Here is a 17,993-nt window from a genome sequence, read left to right on the forward strand (position 1 = left end):
TCTAGCTGTTAAGCTGGATTTTTCCACAGAAGTGTAAGTTCTGCTAACACCTCTAAAACTGTAGTGCCATGGTATAAGATTCCAGTCACCCTGCAGTTAAAACAATTATTTTTTTTTATCTCAAGTGGTGAAATTAACCTTGTTCTTGCCACAATCTACCTGCAGCCACTGAACGAACTTTGTAAGTTTAATAAACAAGAATAAACATTACCCTTGCTCATGCCTTCTCTGGGCCCATAAATCAGCATATGGCATGAAACATAAATTGATTGCTATAGGAAAAGGAATGTAAAAGACCACATTCATAAATTTTATTTCATATATTAGAGGTTATGAGTGTTTACTATTTATTGCAGCTATAACACTAGAGCAATAATGTATGTCATGATCACAATTGGATGCCAGCCAAAGTTAAGTCCATAAGTTTCTCATGAAAGTCACAATTCTAGACTTTAAGAATTACTTAGCATGGGACAGTATGAGCTAATAATTTAATCAGAGGTAAGTCTTAGGAAGTTTTTGATATCGTCTTTTTTTTTTTAGCTGATCAAAAAAAAAAGTTGTATTGACTTCTTTCATTTCTGTTTTGATGTCACCATTATCCATACCATCACTAACACTCCCAACATCTTTGTTTCTAGAATTCTTCCCTTTTAACTAAGAAAAAGAGTTAAGAAAAAATAACTGACACTGCCAGCATATGCACCTGATACTGAATATGAGAAAAAACACATTAGTGAATATCTTCATCTGGTATCGAGGGCCAAGATTCATTTTTAGAATTTCAGAGTTTTTGACTTTGTATTAGTATTCTGTTCATTTATATGACTGTAGTTTTGTAAATTGTTTGCTTTTATTTTTAACCTTTACCTTCTGTCTATGTATTGATTCCAAGGCAGAAGAATGGTAAGGGCTAGGCAATGGGGGTTAAGTGACTTGTCCAGGGTCACACAGCTGAAAAGTGTCTGAGGCCAGATTTGAACCTAGGACCTCCCATCTCTAGGCCTGGCTCTCAATCCACTCAACGACTCAGCTACCCCCTGTAAATTGTTTTCTTAATTCTGTTTTTCTTCATTCTTCATCAGTTCAATTCAGCTTCCATGTTTCTCAGAATTTCCTCATATTATTCATTTCTTATCATGTAGTAACATTCAGTTTTATGCATATACCATACTTTATTCAGGCATACCTAAAGCGATGATCATTTACTTCATTTCAAGTTCTTTTTACTAATATAAAAATGTTGCTAGGAGTATTTTTGGCAAATATGGGAACTTTCTTTTACTTCCATGGAGTTACAATTTTATTGATTTTTTCTTGCTTTTTTTTTGCATTTCCTGATTCCTCCTATATCCCTCCCCTTACAATTTTGTAATAAAGTCATCCTTTATTAAAAGGGACTTTTAAAAAAAAGAGATAGAAAAGATTAAAATTCAGCAAAACCAATCAAAATATCTCCTTTTATTAAAAAGATTCAGAGGAGGTTTCATATAGTTTCATGAATTTGTTATTGGACTTTCTCTTTATTTAATACATTATATTTAAATTTCCATTTGGATCTACATGTTGTTTGTTTTTTTTTCCTAAACTGATGATGATTATCACTATCATGTTATAGCATACAAAGGATTTGATCTTTCTACCTTTTTTGAAATTATTAATATTTTTTATTTATAGCTACATTCTTTGTGGTGGCAAAAAATTGGAAAATGAGGGGATGGCCTTCAACTGGATAATGGCTGTGGTGATGTAATACTATTGTGCTATAACTTCTTGATTTCTGTGAGATCTTGAAAAACCTCCATGAACTGATGTGGGGTGAAATGAGCAGAACCAAGAGAAAATTGTACACAGTAACTGAAACATTGTGGGATGATCAACTGTGATTGACTTTGCTACTAATAGCAATGCGTTGATCCAGAAGAATCCCAAATGACTTATGAGAAAGAATGCTATCCATAAAGAGATAAGAGAAAGAACTGTGGGAGTAGAAATGCAGAAGAAAAATTTATGACTTATCATTTGTTTATATGGGTGTATGATTTCAGGTTTTGGTTTTAAAAGATTATTATTGCAAAAATGAATAATATGGAAATGGGTAATGAGTGATAACACATGTGTAACCCAGTGGAGTTGCTTGTTAGCTCTGGGAAGAGGGAGGGAAGGGAGGATGGAGATAACATGAATCATGTAACCATGGAAATATTTAAAAATCAATTAATTATTCATGTAACAATTCAGTTAACTATATTTGAGTCTTCATAAATCTTGATGCTTAGGCAACTTTGTACATATTGGTTTAATATAGATGTTATTTAATTTTCTTTGGTGCTCCTAAAATTAGTACCTTTCTTCAGATTACATTTTTTTCTTGTCTTCTCTGATAGCATGTCAACGTTTTTTATTCACCTATTTCACATTGAATTTGTTCCAGTACATTGCATAGCATTTCATATGTTCCTTTCAATACAATAGCCAATTGTGTAGGATTCTAAAAAATAACTGTACCATTCTCTTTCTTTTTCTTGGCTTACTTACTTTGGTCAAATTTAAGGTTAGAATGAGTTGGCCTTTCCTCACTGCATTTCTTCTGTTTTTTTTTATCCCCTTTCTCTTTTAATTAAATCTTAATTCATTATATATGTTTTGTTATATTATTTTCTATTCTGTATATACTTATCCAATTCCCTTACACAGTGAGGCATCCATTTTAATAAATATTTGAGAGGAAAAAATATATATTTAGCAAAGCCAACCAACATTAGCAATTGTTCAATAATATGTGAAGTAGCCCACGCCAACTGACTCCCACCTCTGCAGTGAAGGAAGAGATGTTCACTTTGTTAACTCTTAATCTATTCATTGTACTTATAAAGTTTTCAGTTTTGATATTTTATTCATACCATTTACATTGTTGTAGACATTAAATATATATTTCCCTAGTTCTACTTCACATTGCATTAGTTCATAGGCTTTCCCATGATATCGGAATGCTTAATTCCCATTGTTTCATAAATGACATTAGAATCTGTATCATTCTTATTTCTTAATTATTGGACATTTCACTTTGTTTCCAGTCCTTTGTTACTACAACATACTACTATGGATATTTTGACAAATATATGACCTTTCTTTTCTCTTTGATCTTTATGATAAATATGCCTAGCAGTAGAATGTTTGAGTCAAAGGTATGACATTTAGTAATATTTTTTTAGAGCATAATTGTAGATTATTTCCTGGAATGCTTGAATTATGCTGAACTATGCTTGAACACAAGCCCATCAACTGTGTATTATATAGCCTTTCTATAGCCCCTTAAATATGAATGAATGAATGAATGAAAAAATATTAAATAATTAAATACTTCTTCAGTGCTTAATATTTTTTCATTCATTCATTTATTTAGTAAATTCATTCATTCATTCATTCATTTAATGCCAGGCCCTGTGCTCAAGGATGGAGATGCAAAGATTTAAAAAGAGAGTCTCTGTCTTTAAGTAGCTTACATTCTAATAGAGAAAAACAACTCATATTAGGGAGAAGCAATGGTGAAAGTTTTGTTCTGGCAAAATAGACATCAGAAGGAGGGAAGGCACCAATGGCATGCAGAGGATAGGAAGGGTGGTTGAAATGTGACTATAAAGTACAGTCTCTTGTATAGGGACAGCCAGAAGAAAAAAGGTATTGAGTACACACACCACTAGTTGGTTATTAATAAATTGGGTTGGCCTATAAATACTTAGCCCCAAAGATCAGTATTTTATTTTCACCAGATGTTGGCCATCGACTGAGGAAGGCCTTCCTATAGAGGTCCAAGTCTCAGATTAGACATGCTGTTGTTAAATAGTTTTCAGTGTGTAAGTGATTTGCCATTCCCTCCTTTGCACACTTTACAGATGAGGAAACTGAGGCAAAAAAGGTTAAATGATTTTTCTCAGTGATTTTTTCCCAAGTGTCTCAGGCCAGATTTGAACTTTGGAAGATGAGTCTTCTTGACTCCAGGCTTGGCAGTCTATTCACTGTGCACCTAACTTAGTTGAGGAACATTCCTATGTTTTGACATCTTTACCAATTTGATGGGTGTTAAATGAAATCTCAGAATTATTTCTATTTGTATTTCCCTTAATATAAATGATTTGGCATAGACTTTCCTATGATTTTTAATGCAATTTTTCTTTTAAGAACTGTTTGTCTCCTTCCATCTTTACTCAGCATTTTTTCCCTAAGATTAGTTTTGTTTGTACTAATTTGATACTAGTATATTCCCCTAGGTTCCCTTATGTAGTCCTGTTTTCCTACTTTATCCTAAATTGTTTTTGCTGATGCTTTCTTTTCTTTTTCGTACTTTCTTTTTTTTCCCTTGGGGCTCTTTTGTTACTCCAAGAAATACCAATTATGAAGGATTCAGTCAAGTGTGGTGGCAGTTACTCCACATCCTAAACCATAAGTTTCCAAGTATCCTCTACATCATATTAATATGACCATTCATACCTTTTTTAATGGCATTAATGCTATTTCTTTTCTTCCATCTTAGACTCAATACTGTGTATTGGTTCCAAGGCATAAAATTGGTAAGGTCAAGGAAATGGAGGTTAAGTGACTTGCCTAGGGTCACACAGCTAGGGAATGTCTGAAGCCATGTTTGAACCCGGAATAGCTCTATTTCTCAATCCAAAGAACCACCTAGCTGCCCCTCCACCTATAACTCTTAATGCCAGTGTGTCATTCCTGTGTTTTGTTCCTCCTCTACAAATTCTGATACTAGTTATCTTTGAATGAATGGCTAAATACTGTCTCCTGTGGTAATTACATCAGAACAATAACAATTCTTACCTAGGATTTTCCTCCTAAGGTTCCACTCCTTCATCATAAAAAACCCATTATGAGACTCTTTCCTTTCTCACCTCACCTAACCTGCAGGGATAACATACTTAAAATGCCACTTTTTCATTTCCCTAAGCCAAAAATTAATTTTCTACTTCTTCTCTCCCTAGCCCCTTCCTTGGTCCCTCTTAGACCCTCTTACCCCACATCTTCCCAGGGTTACCAGAGAACTAGAGAAAGTACTGCCTCTCCTCTGTCCATATTCCTGCAGAAAGGAGAGACCATTTGTAGCTCCCCAATGTCTCTTAGTGTCAGTTCCCCCCCCACCCCGAATGTCTGACCACTTGTCTATCTCCTCCCAGATTCAATGTTGATTGTATCATATCATGTTGCCTCCTTGGCATTCTATTGTTGTTGTGACTTTAAGATCTGTAGATAGTAGAGGAAGCTGGGTGGTCCAGTGGTTCCATGGAATCAGGAAAACCTGAGTTCAAATCTGGACTCAAACTCGCAGCAACTTACTTAATCTTGCTTGTGAAAATATAAGTAGATAATATTTATAAAGCCCTTTGCAAATCTTACTTTGCTATTTAAAATTCAATTATTATTATTATTTAAAGATTTTATTTTCATGTCCTTTTTTTTCAGTGAGATTTTCAAAAATTTGCTTTCCATTGAAGTATAATTCTTATTATCTTATGACCTTTACAAAATTCTTCCTTTCTTCTTTTTACATGTCTCATGATTGGAATCTAACCTTCAACTCTATTCTCTGTCCATCTTTTTCTTGTATTTCAGTAGTTTGCCTGGTTTCCTGCCTATATGTTTCCTGCTGCTTAGATCCTTGACTTTGAGCATGTAGAGCCTTTTCACATTGGGCTATTTATCGGTCCTGTATAAATTTTATTGGGAGAGGATCAATTACATTTGGATCTCATTCCTTTTCCCATGGACAAAAAAGTTATTTCCCTTTTTTCTAGCTATGATCTAATGACTTCCTCTCATCTACACTGCTACAATTCCTTTCCATGGTATGGTTCAAGAGGATCAGTGTTTTCTACCTCTTATGGGATGTTGGAAGGAGTTTGGGGGAAGGTTTAGTCCCTTTTGAGTGGACCATGAAGCACAGGTCCATCAGGTTTTATGTACTGGAATATTCTGGGGAATGGCATGGCATGTTGGCCAGTAAATATTACTGTAGGAACTGCAAAAATGTCATTATTTCAGAAGGATTTTACCTTTTACATATTTTTCTGTAATGACTTTAATTACCATAGAATTGCCACAAATTTTTGTTCAAATTTTTGAGTGGTTCAGTTGAAAAAATTATGCTGCATACATCTACTTTGCCATCTTGCCAATCATGTGACACAAATAATATCTTTCTTTGGTTTTTGATGCACATCAAGAAATTACGTTGTTATTCACAAAAAACAAAACAAAACAAAACAAATACTAGCTGTGAATGGTATTTCTAGCTCTGGATGTTCCATGATGTCTCTACTCAAGAATTTTCCACTTTCTTCCATTTAGGTTTTGATACATACTTTACATCACGTACACTAGAGAACAACAGAAGAAATGTGTGGTTTGCAGAGTACTGGGAGGAAAATTTCAACTGCAAGTTGACAATTAGTGGGTCCAAAAAAGAAGACACAGATCGAAAATGTACAGGTAATCATATTCTCTTTGTCCTTCTTCCCCTGCTACTCTATGCCGTCTGCCTTGAAATGTCTGCCTAACTGACAGAAGGAAGCTTGGTTGGAGACAAATTGAATGATTAAATTGAATTTTACTAGATTTTACAGAAAATGGAGGAGGGACACAAGTCTTGCTGAAACAAGAGGACTAGTTATAGGGGCAAAAATCTTTTCAGGGTGTTTGTCTCTTTGCAATTGATAGTCACCCCTTATTCTGAGAAATTCAATGAAGAGGTCCCCTTTCTTTGAATGCTTTCTTTGATAAAACATCATTAAAGATAGGACTCTGAAATAATTTTCCCACTGACTGCAATCTTTTTCAAGTTCTACATCTATACCTTTGACCAATATATAAAGCATAATTTACATGATTAATAAAACAAAAATATTGAGATCCTGCAGTGAATAGAATACAGGACTTAGAGTAAAGAAGGTGTCAATTTGTCTTACCCCCTCATCCATGGACAAGCCATTTCGCCTTGGTTAGCATCTGTTTCCTCAATAATAAATTGTGGGGTTACTGTATGGATCAAATGAAATGATGAATGTCAAGTGTATTGGAGATATTGATGAAAAATAATACAATTAATAATAATTAATAACATATACCTATCTAGGCACTAATCACTTCCGAGTTTTATAGGACTTTCAGATTGTATGCTCCACTGGTCAGAAAATAACCTCCAGCACATCAGGAGGCAATTCATTAAAGGCAGTTCCCTACCTATGAGGACATATTTCAAATTAGTGTCCAGGTTGGGAAAACCTTAACATTGAGGACCTTCGTAAAACTGCATCTTATTTTCATGAAGGATCCCAAGAAATTATTGACTCCAAAAGAAAAAGACCAGATCATCAAAGATTTAAAGCATCAATTAAAAGATGCAAAGGAAAACATGAAAAATAGGGAAATTGAGGAAGTGAAATCATTAGCTACTCTCCAAGCCTTTAGACCTAGATACCAAAATCAATAGCCTAGGCAACCAAGAAACTCATACTGTAACAACAACACTAACAAAAGATGTTTTTTATGTGGAAAATTCTGACATATTGTCAGATTTTGCCACTACAAGGCTCAATTAAACTTGAACTCAAACAACAACAGAAACAGGAGCTATAATAACTACAACACAAGAAACATTAGCAATTCAAACAAGTCAAGCAGATGCTGTGACCACAATTGTAAAATATATCGACAAAGTCTAGATATAAAGAGCATGCAAGACGCTGTAGCCCAGGGAGCAAAGCTGCATTATTCGAGCGTGGTTTCAGGACATAATGCAGAATTATGAAGCCAGGATCCAGTCTTAGCACATAAAACAAAATTTAAAGGGTGCAAGGCTGAGTCTAAACATGGGAAACAACATATAAAATTTTTGAGCTTGGAAACAGACTATAGAGGTGGTAAAGCAAAAGCTAAAAACTGAAGAGCAAATAGAGGAAGAACAACAGATGCTAAAGGATGTAACAGAAATCACAGATAATGTATATGGGATAGAAACTAAAGATTCGAAAACAAGAAAAATGCAAAAATGTTCATGCAACAGACATCAAATATAGCAACAGTTTTGTTTAACAATGATAGGGAAATTGCAAAATACATTATTTCAAAAAACAAACTTAAATGAGTGTTCTGAGCAATTTCTCATACAAACAGCAACTGACAGAAAAAAAAGCTGAAAATCAGTCTTTAAAAGTGACCATTGGAAAGGAAAGACATATAGAGTTAAGCAAAGAAACAAGCAGACCTCCTGGATAAGTGGTAGATGAGAATATTAAAGAGGAAGAGTATACCTTTGACATATAAGTACAATTAAACCTCAATCCAAAAATCAAAGAGTTTTACCCCAAGCCATCTCCAGAGAACAATTCTATTCAAACAATGCCACAATGCCAAGCTTGTGATCCTTCAGGGAAGTCTCCAAATGAAAGTAACCCCACTTGCTTAGCTGTCAATCAAACCAAGGAATTAATTCAAAATCATATACAAACAAGAAGAAGCAGAGAAAAGAAAGGAAACAAAGAGCAAACTGGGGAAATAGGCACAAAGTCAAGCAATACCAAAACTTTGTTTCCTATACATTCAAACCAGAACAAAATGTTACCTTCATTGTCCCTGACTCTCTATAATCTGCAAACTACATCATCTATAACAGAAGCACCTACGGGGAAGGGAAGCTTAAATCAATCATGCATTCCCATCACAGAAGTATGCATTCCTCAAATGCAAGCTTTCCCTGGATCTAACTTTGTACAGCCTATGAAAAGCATTGTCAGGGAAACAGAAGAATTTTTACCTTTACATGGTCTCAAACAAATCCCATACAAGATCTTAAAATTACTAACAATACATATATGCAGAAATCTGAATCAAACAACATTTTGCAACTCAGTGAAGGGAACAGTCAAAATAACAGCATTGAAATACCAACCAGCACAAATGAAGAAGTGAATCCACTTCGAACTCAAAAGACATTACAACCTGATATTCTAGAGCCAGAACAAACACAAGCCAATTCAAACCAAGAATGGGACATAGTGAAAATTGAGTTACAAGCAACAATGGTTCAAGCCAATCAAGATACAGAAAATGGGGACCCACCAGTAATGATCACAGTAGGAAATGAGAACTATAGAGCTTTACAACAGGAATGTTTCATCTCAGAACCAAGCAGAGTGGAGACTTACACCTGTCTCCATTCAAGATGTTATATGGTCACACAATCTGGAATGGAAGAACACAAAAACTTGAATATGTATCAATGTTAGGAGATTGCCAGCTCCATAAATATATTCAACAGAGTCTCAAAGAATTGCATGAAATGGACATATAACAGCAAAGAGTTCCACGAGACTATTTCCTGCACAATATAAAACCTGGAGACATAGAATATATAAAAAACTTCAACAGAAAATCAGCAACAAATGCAAAATGATTGAGTCCACGGGAAGTCCTGTTTGTTTCTGTTGGCTGTAAAAGTTGCAAACAAAGATTCATGGTTCCACTCTTCCCACATAAAATTGCAAAAACCAAACATAGATCCAGAACAATCAGACCATTCACAAACTACTCAAAACTTAGAATCAAATCAAAACCTAGAGAATTAATGAAGAAAACACAAGAGACTGCTGAAATTCCAGAAACTGAAACCAATAAACATCACATCACACTCATATATTATGTTCCAGAGCAAGAGGAATGATCCCATCAGTCAACATGTAGAGAACAGAAAAAAAATCCAACGACCACACATGAAGAAAAAGAACAGAAGATAGAAGCAAAGAAGAAATGAATCAACTCACAACAAAAAATGGACAATTAGAACTTTAAAGCTGGCAAAAAAGGATGGTGTAAGGAGAAAGACAAAAAGGGAGACCATATATGTAAGACTAGAGTGGCCAAAGCACAAAAAAACAAATTAACCTCACAGTATAAAAATGCAAACAACACTACATAACTTCAAGCATGAAGAGAACCTACAGGCAAGTAGTTAGACAAAGGACACACCTTACAACAAAAAGGGTAAGTATATGTATGGAACAGACATGACACAACATAAAAACTGATTTCTAGACACGGACTTCATGTAAATAAAAGAGTGTCTGAAGATTGCATCCGTGCAAAATGTATATATGTATATATCTATATATTGTATAAGTGTCTATACTTCCTAAGTTTATAGAGTTTTTTTAAACCTAACAAGGATATATTTCCTTATAGGGTTAAAATCTCCATGCAAGATTGGAAAAAGCCTTGTAAAAATGTGTCATATGTAATTATGTACATACTTGTATCATAGATGCATAAAAGTAGATAAAACTTACTAACAAAATTCTAATCTGTAGATTAGAGTAGCAACTCACCACATTAAAATAATAGCATAGGGAAAAAGCAGATAGAGACTAGGAAAAAGCTATGTTTTTTTAGCTAGACAGCTTAGGGACATCATAAGGATAAGACTATAGTATATTATATTTTGGATAGGGATACTAACAAAAATAAGATGGATAACTGAATAAAATAAGGATAACAACATTATTTTGTAAATAAAAATAGGTTAACATTTAGAATACAAAATTATATAGCTTAGTATAAGTTAAAAAATGATTAATAAGAAAAAATATTGAATTGTTACATTGAATTTACTTTTTGCATTTGAGAAAAACCTGTTTGCTGTTACAAAATTGCTCACCTATTGCAACGTTGTAATGAAATTTGTATTATCCCTTCCTACCCCAAACTTTCCTATATATCTTTCTTAGCATAGGCAGATAGAATCCTAGATAGAGTAAGATAGTAAAATAGGAATTTATTATTTTGGTGGGATAGAACATAGGATAGGAAAAGACGGTACATAAGCAGCGTGAGCTTTTAGCAAATGAGTCACAAAAATCAAAACTGGGATATTGTGATGGGGAGTAGGAAAGAAACCAAAACAAATGTTGGGGGAAATTGGAATGTAGGAATGACATTTGGAAACTGAACAAGGACTTCTGGGAAATTCTCCTGGGGAGCAGGGTCTTGAGGGTGGAGACACAGAAGAGAGTGGAAGGAGGAGCTTTTTCTCTGGGCCATTTTCAAGACACTTGTGGAGATTTCTGACACTGACAGAAATCTTAACATCTCGGGTTCCTGTTTAAAACATCACTGGTTCCTGCCATGAAAACTTAATTTCTCTGAAGACTTTCATTCCATGAACTATTGAGATACTGGACTCAAATTGATGAGCAGTTCTCTCCCCTTTTTTCTACCTCTCCTCTGCCTAGGAGAAAACCTTGTACTTAAGTAATTAGGTTTATTTAGAAAGAGATTTAGGGCAATTTACAACCCCTCTAATCTTTACCCTTTGCCCCAAACAACAATGAAATCAAATAAGTAGTCAAATAGCAAATTCAATCTCATTTATTTACATCTAGAGAGGAAGCCCATTGGCAGAATCCATTTGTTGCCAGTTGTCAAGAAGACATGGTGGGGAAGGGAGGTTTGTGAGAGCCCCAAAGCAGCACATATCTGGATTGAGATCCTACAAACCTCTTCTTATAGAGAAGACTTCTGAGGGTCAGCTTGGCTTCCAAGGGGCAAGCCTTCACTAAGGGGAGATCTCCATTTTGTCTCCCTCAAGTAATTCAGGGAACCCTGGGAAGGAGTAGTGAGGGAAGCCATTTTTATCAATCCTTTCCTCACTGCCTTCATCCCTCATTTCTCCATCTAAGGAGTGTGTGTCTCCCAAAATTAGAGTATAAAGAACCAAGGGTTATCTCCTTGTCACCAAGAGGACTATGAATGAGTCTTTAGTAGAGGAATGATAATGATGATGATGACTTCCTGGATATTGACATTTATAATAATAACCCATTTTTCCTGTGGAAAAAATGGAAAATGTCATTTTTTCCTTTGATAGATAACATGAAGCATCCAAATAACCAAAAAACTGAAATCAATAACCTTTTTTTTTTCTGCATGATACTATAGTCCACATATATTGGAAATATTCAAGTAATTATTTATTTTTTTCTTATTTAATTCCAATGTGGAGTACTTAGCTCAGTCACATGTATGTTATACATGCTTAATTAATATTTGTCATGTAATGTAGACAATATCAAGAACATTAAATCTGAAGTAGAGATGGTAAGGAAAAGTTATTCTAACAAGATCTTCATCTTGGTTGCGCTACATTATTTTTGGCATGAATTAATATTAGACCTCTTGTTTTTCACAGTTGCTATTTTGTGACTAAATGAATAGATGACCAGATTCAATCAGAAGACATGACTTAAATCTAGGACACATACACCTAGAGCCTGTGTGATCATGAGTAAATCATTTAACCTCCCACGATACTCTAACATTGTAAATTACCTGGCAGGTGCTGACTAGCTTTGAACGACAGTGAAATCACAAGTCCAATATATGAACGTTCTGTCCCACCCCATCCCATTTCACTTTCTATGGCAATCATTAATTAAAAATAAATAAGTTGAATTTTCAAAATGTCACTTTGAAAAAATGGAAAGCTATGATTTCTACTCCCAACACACTCCTTTCATTTCATGTACCCAAAGACACCCTTAAGCACAATAACTAAAATAAATACATTTCCAAATGAATTGTATTTTACCTTTCACTACTGCCACTAAGCTAAAAGGAAACATATTTCCTGGAACTATTTTTTGCCTCCATTCTGTCTGTGTGCAGGCAAATAGATACTTTTCTTCCAGACCTTAAAAGCATCAGCTTTTGACCTATAAGCTTGACTAAATCTAACTGCCAATATAATGATTTTTATGAACTGCAAAGGCTCTGAGGTTAAAGAAGGTTTCATGTTTTGAGTGTGGAAATTGAATGAGATCTTTCTTTTGGAGGTTTCCTTGTATAAGAAATTTTGGAGAAAGCAAGATATTGATGAATGAATGGGAAAGATTTGGGGATTGGATGAGAATAAACAATTGTATTTTGTAGTGAGGACCTTGATTCTGAGATGAATATCATAGTCTCAGTAAGTGGGATGAATGAAGAAATGAATTGCAGAAAGATATATTGAGAGGCTTAGCTTTAAAGATAAAATTAACAGAGAAAAACAAGAATCTTATCCTTGAAATACATTGATATTAGTCTTATCCCTTTATTTTGTGGATGAGGAAACTGAAATAGAGAGAGAGATATAAATGATTTACTTAAGATCACACCATATTTCATATAAACATTGGATATAACAAAATATATTAGGACTGAAAAGGACTCAGTAGATTCATCTAATCTTGGTTCTGTTTGTACAAAATGTTTTAAATTTAATATATTCAAAATTATTCATCGTACAACTTGTAATGTTCTCTATCTCTTCTTTGTTCATCAATTCTTCCTTTCTTCATAAATCTGATAAGTGTACTATTATATGTTCCCATAATTTTCTTATAACACTCGTTATGTTTAAATCACATGCCCATTTTGACCTTATCTTGGTATAGGATGTGAGATATTTATCTAAACCTAAGTTTTGCTATACTGTTTTCCAATTTTCCAGAAACTTTTTTTTTTCAAATAGTGAGTTCTTTTTCTAAGAGCTGGGATCTTTGGTTTTATCAAACACTATCTTGCTGAGATTATTTATCCCTACTCTTTCCATTGATCCACACTTCTATTTCTAAGTCAATTCCAGATTGTTTTCATGATTTTTACTTTATATAACAATTTTTAAGATCTGGTATTCCTAGGCCACCATCCTTCACATATATTTTTCATAAGTTCTTGATATTCTTGACCTTTTCTTCTTTCATATCAACTTTGCTATAATTTTTCTACTTCTGTAAAATAGGTTTTTGGTAATTTGATAGGTGTGGCACAGAATAAGCAAATTAATTCAGGTAGGTTTGTTATCTTTATTACATTAGCTCAGCCTTCCCATAAACAATTAATGTTTTCCTATTATTTAGATATACTTTTATTTTTGTGAAAAATATTTTCTAATACTGTTCATATAATTCCTGTGTTTGTTGTGACAAATGGATTCGTCTACAATGATTTTAAAAGAAGTTTCTCTTTATAACTCGATGAGTTTTGTTTGAAATATATAAAAATGCTAATAATTTATTTGGGTTTACATTGTATCATGCAACTTTGCTAAAGTTATTATTTCCACTAGATTTTTAGCTGATTTTCTAGGATTCTCTAAGTATACTATCATATTATCTGCAAAGATTGATAGTTTTAGTTTCCTCATTGCCCATTTTAATTCCTTCAATTATTTTTCTTCTCTAATTGCTATAGCTAGCATTTCTAGTACAATATTAAATAATAGTGGGCATCTAATTCTAATGGGCATCTTTGCTTCACTTTGATCTTATTGGGTAGGTTTCTAATAACTCCACTACAGATGATACTTGCTATTGGTAAATGCTACTTATTATTTTAAAGAATGGCCCTGGTGTTTTAAAATAGGAATGGGTGTTGTATTTTGTCAAAGATTTTTTCTGCATCTATTAAAATCATGTGATTTCTACTAGTTTCATTATTGATATGATCAATTATGCTGATGCTTTTCCTAATATTAAACTAGCCCTGCATTCCCGATATAAATTCTACCTGGTTATTGTGAATTATCTTTGTGATGCATTGCTGTAGTCTCTTTGCTAGTATTTTATTTAAGGTTTTTGCATCAATATTCATTAATGAAATTGGTCTGTAATTTTCTTTCTGTTTTTGGTCTTGTTGACTTAGGTATCAGCACCATATTTGTGTCATAAAAAAGAATTTGGTAGGATTCCTTCTCTGCTTATTTTGAAAGACTAAATTTCTTCTATAATCTTTTGGCCCTCCTTTTCCATTTGGTCCATTTTACTTTTCATGGTGCCCTTTTCTTCATTGAATTTTTGCACCTCCATTTCCAGTTGACCAATTTTGCTTCTTAAGTTGCTGTTTTCTTTTTGTATTACTTTCATATCTTTTCCCTACTTTTCTTCCCATTTTTCTTCAACCTGTTTTATTTGATTTTTTAAATTATTTTTTGAGTTCTTCCAGAGCATGAAACCAATTCTCTTTTTTTAAAAACAAGTTTTTCAAGTGGTTCCTTGGATCTTACCATCCCCTGTTGATTATGTGATTTGCTCTATCCCCATAGACATTTTTGAGTATTAAGGGTTTCTTATGCTGTTTGCACATTTTCCTAGCCTTTTTTTCACCTGTGGAAGAGGAATTCTGAAAGATGCTTACTGTTTCTGTCTCCTCTGCCACTGACTTGTAAAGTTCAGCCTTGTGAGCTATTTTGCCCTGGGGCTAGGTCTTTACTACAGGGCCAGCTAGAAAGAACCTAGAACTATGGACTTTGGGACCTCACTTTGGGCTGGTACCAGGGATTAGGACTTTAAGTCACAGTCCCAGAACCTGGTACAGTAGGTGGGGGGGAGTTGTCAGTCAGCATTATTCTATATGTAGTTTTGTTCCAGTTCCCCTTTATTCCTTGAAAATCAACTCTCTCTCTGCCTACCTTTCAAATTATATTCAGTGGAAGAGCCCCCAAGATCTGTCTTGCTGTTGGTTTTTGACTCCTGTCATTTGGGAGGTGCTTTTTAAAGATTGGTTTGGAAGGACTATCAGAGAAGTTTCGACTTTCACTGCTACTAAGGCAGCATCTTGACTCCCATTTCGGCATATTACTAACAAAGTTCAGAAGTAAGAGATAGAAAGAAAAATTCCTTTTAAAATAACTCTGGATAATATAAAATACCTGGGAATCTACTTGCCAAAACAAATCATATGAATACAATTACCAAACACTTTTCCCAAAATAAAGTCAGATCTAAAGAAAAATATTAACTGTTCATCAGCAGGCTGAGCTAATAAAAATGATTCTACAAAAATTTATTCATTCATTGACATAACAATCAAATAACAAAGAATTAACTTATAGAATTTGAAAAAATAATAAATTAAATAAATAATAAAATAATAAAATCCATATAGAAGAACTAAAGATCAATAATATCCCGTGAATTAATGGGCAAAAATTATGAAAGAAGATAGCCTAGCAGGATCTCAAACTGTAGTACAAAGCAGTAATCATTGAGACAGTCCAGTACTGACTAGGAAATAGAACAGAAGATCAATGGAATCTGTTAGAAATACAATATATAGGGATAAATGACCTCAGCAACTTATAATTTGTTATAACTGAAGGCCTCAGCTTTTAGGATAAGAACTTACTATTCACAAAAAACTGCTGGGAAAATTAGAAAACAGCATTGTACAAACTAGGTATGAACTGGTATCTTATATCCTATACCAAAATAAGTTCAAAATGGTACATGATTTAGATATAAATATTGATACCATAAACAGTATGGTATGGAACAGGAAATAGTTTACCTGCCAGATCAATGGAGAAGGGAAGAGAATTCACAACCAAACCAGAGATAGAGTGAATCCTTTCATAATCCTTCTTGCTTGGCACTGAGAATTTTTCAGTCTATATTCATAAAATTTTGTGTTCTGAACTGAACATGTTACTTAAGATATGGTCTGAGTGCAGAAGAATACAAAAGGATTATTGCTTTTTTGTTTGTTTGCTTTTCTGTAGCCCTGGAAGGAGGGAGAGAGTACCCTTGAATTCTGTTGCAACCCTGGGTGATGGCCTGTCCAATCTGTCTGCCACAGCATGGCAGATGTTGTGGAATTGGGAGACAGCACTAACATTAGGAATTAGAGATGATGATCCAACCATCTCTTTTGTTAGTTCATGGTGATTTTACCTCATTGACTTCTTGATGCACTAGACTGGGCACTGCTGAAATTGCTCCATCTCTTGCTCATACTTCTTTCATTGGCCAGGTTTGAGAGAACCAAGGTGTGATCCTCTGTCTTGTTGGTCATGTCTCTGAAATCTCATCAAAAGTCCTTTTCATACATGTTGAGACTTTCTTCTAATGATGTTTTTAGATGTGAAAAAGTAGGGCAATGAAGTGGCTAAAGTGGAAGGGAACTTTTCTTTTTAAAGATATGAAAAAGTTGACATCTATATTTATAGTTACTAATGTCTTCCTTGCCTTTTCTTAGAAAAAGTCCAATCATTAATCTCTTCTGATGAAATCTTCCTGTTTTTGATAGTAGTTGTATTATTGGCCCAAGAACAACCTTGCAAGTCTCACATCCTCTATTAATTGTTCATTTTCTTTGTGATAGTCCCGTAAAGAAATTTTATTCCTTAAGTTCTGACTTTTTACTTCAATATCTGTCATAGGAATCAGCTCAATTCATCCCTTGACTTTCCCTCCAGAGAGGGAAGCCATGGGTAAGCAACCTATATATCTTACTTCTTTCCTATTTACACTTTATAGGATGCCAACTAGAAAGAATAGTTCTACTGATAAACACTCAAGCCCTTCATCACAATTTGGTTGTACTATAAATAACAACTCAAAAAATTGGTCTGTGTTTTTTTCTTTGTTTTAAACTAATTCTTAAAAAATATCTGGTGGGTGGGGGTGGTTTGTGCCACTCAGGTCTTGGGATAGAGAACCCGACTTCTGCTAATTGTTTATTAAGAGGACCCACTGTGAATCCCATTAAGTGGAATTCGGGAATGCATGGCTATTCAGCATGGTAGTCAAGGATCTTTGATGAACTGCTTGCAATTAATTTGAAGCTGCTCTTTGACATATATTCATATTTATGTCTGCAATAAAGCTAAATTCACTCAATGACTATGTAGATATTTTCTATACATATTTATTTGAACACAGGTACTGATTGGCTCCTCTATGAGACTAATACACTTTCCTAAATTTTATATCGATTTCTATTTACTAAAATATGTAAATATATTTATCACATCATTCATCTTTAAATAATAATTTTAATATACATACATATTTTAAAAGATGTAAAAGATAAAGTGGCTTTAAAATTGTCACCTCGGACCATATTCCCCCTGTCCTTCCTCTGATCCAGTTTCTGTTCCTGACTTCATCTTTTTA

At 34.0% G+C, this 17,993-nt stretch overlaps 1 protein-coding gene across 3 annotated transcripts in view; it reads left to right on the forward strand.

The window, feature by feature from the left end:
* The window catches only part of GRM7 (glutamate metabotropic receptor 7), a 1,064,146-nt gene that overhangs the window by 629,336 nt on the left and 416,817 nt on the right, over positions 1 to 17,993 (forward strand). For all 3 annotated transcript variants that reach the window (XR_008913421.1, XM_007500141.3, XM_056804572.1), the window contains exon 5: positions 6,358 to 6,498. Coding sequence is in view for 2 of the 3 variants with exons in the window: in XM_007500141.3 (XP_007500203.1) it covers positions 6,358 to 6,498 (141 nt within the window). In the remaining variant the exon portion in view is untranslated. The remainder of the gene's footprint in view (positions 1 to 6,357; positions 6,499 to 17,993) is intronic.

Source organism: Monodelphis domestica, chromosome 7, assembly GCF_027887165.1.
Source record: "Monodelphis domestica isolate mMonDom1 chromosome 7, mMonDom1.pri, whole genome shotgun sequence".
NCBI classification, from domain to species: domain Eukaryota; kingdom Metazoa; phylum Chordata; class Mammalia; order Didelphimorphia; family Didelphidae; genus Monodelphis; species Monodelphis domestica.